The following is a 7,267-nucleotide window of genomic DNA, read 5'->3' as shown; positions in this document are numbered from 1 at the left end:
AGATCGTGCCACTGTACTCCAGCCTGGTGACAGAGCAAGACTGTGTCTCAAAAACAAACAAACAAAAAACAACTGGCCTGCCAGGTTAGAGGGCTCCCATTTTCCTTCCAGGAACTAGATGTTTGCTGAGTGTCTGCCTGCTGCGGAATCTCCAGCCAGGCCCTGGGTGGGAAGAAGGGATGGGGTAAATCCTGGTGCCTGGGTAAGCCACTCATGATCTGGTTCTTGCTGAGGCACGAATCAGAGGGCAGAGCACAGCAGGGCTCATGAGGCCAGAGCTCCTGCTCCCCACGCTTGCTTATCTCCCAGAGCAAGGTGACAGCATGAAGTTGTTACTCTCCCTGACCATGGGTCCAACCCCAAAAAACACTTGGCCCCAGCATGATCTCAGTCTTTCTCATCTTCATATACCTAAAACCTGAGAAAACTTTCTGGGAGCAGCTCAGCAACAAGAGAGCTCCTCCTACCTCCACTCTCCAGTCACACTTTCCGCCCAGACTACTCCCTTGGCAGTAGGTCTGTATCGTCGGCTTATCTATGCCTGCCTTGTTTACCAGAGTGAAAGTTTCTAGGAAGAGCATGGAGTCTTGAGGCTGACCGTTCTGGGTTTGAATCCACTTCTGCTTCCTGCCTTTATAATCTTATGCAAGCCACTGTACTACCCTGAGCTTCAGTTTTCTCATTTGTAGGTTTCTTTTTTCTTTTTCTTTCTTTCTTTTCTTTTCTTTTTGAGACGGAGTTTCGCTCTTGTTGCCCAGGCTGGAGTGCAATGGGGTGATCTCAGCTCAACGCAACCTCCACCTCCTGAGTTCAAGCGATTCTCCTGCCTCAGCCTTCCTGAGTAGCTGGGATTACAGGCATGAACCACCATGGCTGACTAATTTTGTATTTTTAGTAGAGACGGGGTTTCTCCATATTGGTCAGGCTGGTCTTGAACTCCCGACCTCAGATGATCCGCCTGCCTCAGGCTCCCAAAATGCTGGGACTACGGGCGTGAGCCACTGTGCTGGGCCCTCATCTGTAAATTTCATGTTACCATTTGACTTGGAAGGCACTCAGTAGTGGTAGCTTTCTTTAGCTTCCAATTTGCATACAAAGAATGCCGTCCACTTTGGGAGGCAGAGATGGGTGGATCACTTGAGCTCAGGAGTTTGAGACCAGCCTGGGCAACATGGCGAAACCCCGTCTCTACAAAAAAAAAAAAAAAAAAAAAAAAATACAAAAACTAGCTGGGCATTGTTGTGCGCACCTGTAGTCCCAGCTACACCGGTGGCTGCGATGGGAGGATGACTTGAGCCTGGGAGGCGGATGTTGCAGTGAGCAGAGTCTACCCTTCCCTGACAATGTGGTAGGCTAGAAAGTCAAATGGAAAAAAAAAAAAAAAAAAGCACTCTGTGTTGTTCAGAGAAAGGGCGTTTGAACCTGGGCACCAAGAAGTGAGTGCCTGAGATCAGAACTCATAAACTGCCAGACCATCACAGCTGAAAGGGTGGAGAGATGATGATGATGATTAACAGCAGGAAACGTTTTTGAAAAAGTGCTCTCTACAGGTGTTTTTGTTTGTCTCGGCTTTCCCCTTTAAAATCGTGTACTTTGCAATATCTTATTTAATCCTCACGGCAACCCAGTGGGGGTGGGTATTATCACTGTTTTACAGATGTAAAAACTAAGGTGTATAAAGTGTCCAAGAACACACAGTCAGGAGCCAGGACTCCTAATTCCAGAGTTCGTGCTCTTAACTGCCTTTAGCTGCTTTGGTGACTGAGTCTAATCCAACAATTTTACAGATGAGGCTCAGGGAGGGGAAATTGTCTTACCCAACTTTTACGCAAGGGAAATAGAATTTGGGCCTCCCTTCCGGGCGCCAATCTGGACAAGGAATTATCACAGAAACTCAGATTTAAGAAACATTTATTAAGTAGTTGCATCATTGCAATCCATCCTCAAAGCAGCCTCCACTAAGTATTATAGTACTTCGTGTTACAACACTGATCATATGGGGAAATAAGCTAAGAGGGATAATTCCCCCCAAGATCAATTTAGCAAAATAGCGGCACTGTCGGGATCACACATTCAGGTTCAGAGGCTTCCAGCAGTTTCATCAACCTAATCCCAGGTTCCTCCTTCCTGCACCTGTGGGTATGAACAAACTCCCCCATCCCCGGACCTGGAGCCCGCTCAGAGCGGTGCATTCTGGGATTCGCCCGCGAAGAATGCCGACTCTTTGGGCCAATAGAATCCGAGCATAGGCGACTGTATCCACCTTCGCTGTCTGCAGGTTGCTCAGGCCTCCCTCAAACTAGCCAATGAGAAGTGCACGGGTCCTGGTCGCCTAGGAAACCGCGTGACAACAAGATGGCGGCGCCGCGGGACGGCTAGCGGCCCTGCGTGGTGAGTCTGGCCCAAGACTTTTCTGCCCCTAGAGTCCTCTCGCAGGCTGGAGCCCGAGCCCCTAGAGCCCCGTGGGCCTGCGAGCTCCGCGGCTCCCACAGGAGAGGTTCGGGACCCTGCTTACCATGATTACTCGTGGAGGGGGAAGGAGGCGACACGGCTTCCAGGGCTGGGTTAGGTCGTGATAGACGTCTCTCCCTAAACGCGTCCTGGGGGCATTAGGGAGTGACGGCTGGCTACGGGCCGGACCGTGTCCCCGCCAGAGCTCTGGGCCCTGGGGATGACGGCTAGGCCGAGGAGGTGTGAAGAAGAATGTTGTGAGTCAACCACAGCACTGAGTTTGGTCCCAGAGATGTAGAGGCATGGTACACAGCTTTGCTCTCAGCCAGATCTGAAGTGGGTGACAACCCTGCGTTAAGGAGCTTTTGACCTGAGGGGTAGTCACAGTCCTGCCCTTGGAAGCCCCAAAGTGAAGGAGGTAGACGACTCTGTCCTCAGGGCTCCCTAATCTGAAGGAGGAAGAGACACGCCCCTGCCCTCAGGAGCCCCCCCAAACGGAAGGGGAAATGCAGCCTTTGCCCTCAGGGTCCCCTGTAATCTGGGAGAAGATTAACCTGGAGACAATGTGTTGGATTGGACTGGAGTGACACTGGAAGTAGGGAAGTCAGTTGGGGGCCACGTGACAGCTCCCAGAATGGGCAGTGAGTTCCACTAGGATAGCTGACAGTGGGCATGGAAAGGGGCAGCTATGTGTGAGACAGTTTAACCTGCAGGGTTTGGTGTAAGAGGAAAGATGGCCTAAGAGGGAAGGAAGGAGAGAAAAATGCTGTGGTTGGGTGATGGGGTCCCATTAAGAAGGGGGAAGGGGAGGAAGTGAGTTTGACGAAGATGTTGAATTTGGTTTAGGAGTTTTTTGTCTTTTGTTTTCCCCCCTGTGACAGCTTTATTGAGATATAATTCACGTACTACATACTTCACTCCTTTAAAGTGTAAATTTCAATCGTTTTTAGTATATTTTAGTATATATTCCATTTATATGAAATGTGCAGTATGGGCAAGTCTATAGAACAGAAAGTAGATTTGTGGTTGCCTAAGACTGGCTGGGAAAAGGGGTGGGGGCTGGAGAGTAAGTGGTGACTGCTAGAGGGTACAAGGTCTTTTTAGGCTGATGAAAATGTTCTAAAATTGTGATGGTAGTACAGCTCTGTGAATATACTAAAAACTTAAATTTACACTGTAATAAGGTGAAATATGTGAATTATATCTCAAAGCTGTTTTATGAAAAAGGTTGCATACTGTATAATTACATTTATGTAACTTTTTTGAAGTAATATAGAGATGGACCGGGCGCAGTGGCTCACGCGGGTAATCCTAGCACTTTGGGAGGCTGAGGTAGGAGAATTACTTGAACCTGGGAGGCAGAGGTTGCAGTGAGCCGAGATCGCGCCATTGCATTCCAGCCTGGGCAACAAGAGCAAAACTCTGTCTCAAAAAAAAAAAAAAAAAGAAAAAAGGAAAGAAAATAAAAAGAAAATTAGAGATGGAAAATAACGTACTGGTTGCCAGTGGTTAGGGCTGGGGGAGGGGTGCAGGATGGGTGTGACTATAAAGAGGGCCATGAGGAAGATCTTGGTGGGGCTAGAATAGTTCTGTATTTTGATTGCAGTGGTAGTTACCCATGTAACTTGACCTATGTGATTTAATCTACCCATGTGATCAAACAGCATAGAACTATACATACAAACTGTAGAAAAAATGTCAATTCCTGATTTTAATATCATACTGTAGTTATATAAAATCTAACTATTGGCTGGGCACAGTGGCTCACGCCTGTAATCCCAACACTTTGGGAGGCCAAGGTATGTGGATTCACGAGGTCAAGCATTTGAGACCAGCCTGGCCAACATAGTGAAACCCTGTCTCTACTAAAAATACAAAATTAGCTGGGTGTGGTGGCATACACCTGTAATCCCAGCTACTTGGGAGACTGAGGCAGGAGAATCACTTGGACCCAGGAGGCAGAGGTTGCAGTGAGCTGAGATCGCGCCACTACACTCCAGCCTGGGTGACAGAGCGAAACTCAATCTCAAAAAACAAAACAAAAAAATGTGTTGAGGGGAGCTGGGTAGAGGATACAAAGGATCTTTCTGTACTATTTTCCTAATTTCCTGTGAATCTGTAATAACTTTCAAATAAAAAGCTAAAATATAAGTGAAAAACAAACTGAAGAGTTAGCTGGCCAAGGGAAGGGTGCAGGTAGGGGTGGGGAGACCATTCTGGGAGTGGGGGGGTTGAGGTCGAGGCAGGGGGGATACAAGTGCATTTGAGATATTGCTAGCAGTTCAGGTGGCTCAAGTGTGGGAGGCGGCAAGATGGGAGATGAGGTCAGGAGACATAAGCAGGGACCAGGTCACCTATATCAAGGAATTATGAAATTTTTTTTGAGATGGAGTCTTGCTCTGTCACCCAGGCTGGAGTGCAGTGGCGCGATCTCTGCTCACTGCAACCTTCGCCTCCTGGGTTCAAGCGATTCTCCTGCCTCAGCCTCCTGAGTAGCCGGGATTACAGGTGCCCCCCACCATGCCCGGCTAGTTTTTGTATTTTTAGTAGAGATGAGGTTTCGCCATGTTGGTCAGGCTGGTCTTGAACTCTTGACCTCAGATGATCCACCCTCCTCTGCCTCCCAAAGTGCTGGGATTACAGGCGTGAGCCACCAGGCCTGGCCAGAATTTTGAATTTTTTTCCCTAGGTGAGAAATGCTGGAATTATAGGCATGAGCCACCACTCCCGGCCTGCTTTATGTTTTAAGATCTCGCTGGAGCACATGGGAACTAATGAAGGGAGCCATGAGGGGCTCTCAGACTTGGCCATACAACCCATGAGACTGCCCAGACAGGGCAGGGGCTGGGGCAGGGTGGGGGTGAAGAAACTCTGGGCCTGATCCTTGAGGAGGGCTCCTTCCAAGGAAGGGGCAGGGCATGATTCTCAAACTCTGCAGTGAAGGCATTGGAGGCTGCCTCCAGGCAGCATGGATTCCCTTGCTGACTGGCTTCAGAAGTAGGGTTGAGGCCAGAACCAGACATTTTCAAAGTGGAGCTTGCTTGGATTTGTCCTAAAAAATTTGATCCAGGCCAGGTGCGGTGGCTCATGCCTGTAATCCCAGCATTTTGGGAGGCCCCCGAGGCCGAGGTGGGTGGATCACCTGAGGTCATTTACTGAATAGAGTAGTAGCCTTCGATTATGTCCCTCAGGTGCACTCCTCTTTCCAGAAGGAAGAGGGAATGAAAGGAAACTAACATGTAGGAGTGCCTCCTGTGGCAGCAACAGCAAAAACAGCAGCAGCCCCAACTCACATTTTTCAGTGCTTCCTTTGAGCTTGGCGCTGGGCTAGACCTCTGTTATCTCTGAATCTGCTCAGAACACTGCCTGTGCCAGTACTGTTACTACCCCCATTTTATACTAAAAGAAACTGAGGATGGGTTACTCCAGTGAGTGGCAAAACCTGGCATCTTAACCTTGGCGTCATCTGGACTGTGTCTTTTTTTTTTTTTTGAGATGGAGTTTCGCTCTTGTTGCCCGGGTTGGAGTGCAATGGCGCAGTCTCGTCTCATTGCAACCTCCCCACCTCCTGGGTTCAAGCGATTCTCGTGCCTCAGCCTCCCAGGTAGCTGGGACTACAGGTGCATACCACCACGCCCAATTAATTTTTGTATTTTTAGTAGAGACGGGATTTCAGCATGTTGGACAGGCTGGTCTCAAACCACTGATCTCAGGCAATCCACCCACCTCGGCCTCCCAAAGTGCTGGGATTACAGGCGTGAGTCACCGAGCCTGGCCCACATAGACTGTGTCTTGATTGAATCCTGCCTGTGGGTTGCCCTCTCTGGCTCTGAGATGTTGGTAGTGGCACCAGGTTTCTGGTAGAAGGGAAGGAGACACTTGGGCTTTGTGTCACCCAGCTGGCTGATGGACGGACAGCCTCCTGGGTGGTAGCATTTTCAGGCTCTAAGTTTGGGAAAGTTCCAGGCTTCTGACTCATTTCTGCATCCCATCCACCCTCACAGTCCTTTCCCAAGAACCACCAGGCCAAAGGTCTCACAGTTCAGAGCAGAGAGCCGTATACCCAGAGGAGCAGGCAGATAACAGAAACTTCCAGAAACCTCTGTGGGGACAGTGGAAGCGGCAAAAGGTACTGCAGCCTAGACAGTGCTTCCCATTAGGAAGAGTAGCCAGGGATGTGGAAACTTCAGACTACCCCCTGGGATTGGAGCCCTGAGTCCGTCCCCTCTGTCCCCAAGAGCTGACTTCCTGCATTCCTCTAGGGAGTTCCTGACAGCTGGATTCTAGAAGTAGAACTATGAGCTCACCTTTGGCCTCCCTTAGCAAGACCCGGAAAGTGCCCCTGCCCTCGGAGCCTGTGAATCCTGGGTAAGGAGCCAGCCTCAGGGGTCTTTCTGTCCCTGCCTTCCATCCTTCCATGGCCAGAGGATAATGACTCCTAGTGTCTTGGGGAATACAAATAAGGGCCACATAGCCTTCTCTGACCACTGTCTTTCTTTATACCTTCTTCTGGGGTACCCAGCTTTGGATCTGAGCATAAACTGGGTTGTGCTTTTAATAAGGTATGGGCCCTGGAGGAGTGGCTTGGCATCCCATCTGTTCATTCACTGTTCATTGATTAATTCTGCAAACACAGATGGTGTATGGACGTATCCTGGGCCAGGCCCTGTTTGGGGTTCTCAGTAAAGGGAATCTTTTACATCTGTCTAGCACTTTCATGTTTTCAAAACATTTTTTACCTCTCTTCCTTCTTGCTTTTCGGAATACCACTTTGAGTCTTTTTTTTTTTTTTTTTTTTTTTTTGAGACGGAGTCTC

General features: G+C 49.1%; 1 protein-coding gene across 2 annotated transcripts in view; it reads left to right on the top strand.

Moving 5' to 3' along the window:
- The window catches only part of UBXN11 (UBX domain protein 11), a 46,338-nt gene that overhangs the window by 18,505 nt on the left and 20,566 nt on the right, over positions 1 to 7,267 (top strand). The window contains exons 1-4 of one of the 2 annotated variants that reach the window (XM_011981642.1): positions 2,040 to 2,139; positions 2,279 to 2,391; positions 6,456 to 6,580; positions 6,714 to 6,819. In XM_011981642.1, the coding sequence (XP_011837032.1) occupies positions 6,749 to 6,819 (71 nt within the window). In that variant the 5' untranslated portion in view covers positions 2,040 to 2,139; positions 2,279 to 2,391; positions 6,456 to 6,580; positions 6,714 to 6,748. Of the gene's footprint in view, positions 1 to 2,039; positions 2,140 to 2,278; positions 2,392 to 6,455; positions 6,581 to 6,713; positions 6,820 to 7,267 lie in introns of those variants that run through there. The other variant, XM_011981643.1, reaches the window with a different exon arrangement.

Source organism: Mandrillus leucophaeus, unplaced genomic scaffold, assembly GCF_000951045.1.
Source record: "Mandrillus leucophaeus isolate KB7577 unplaced genomic scaffold, Mleu.le_1.0 Scaffold23, whole genome shotgun sequence".
NCBI classification, from domain to species: Eukaryota; Metazoa; Chordata; class Mammalia; order Primates; family Cercopithecidae; genus Mandrillus; species Mandrillus leucophaeus.
The sequence above is the reverse complement of the archived record's forward strand: the minus strand, read 5'-3'. Positions and strand labels throughout refer to the sequence as shown.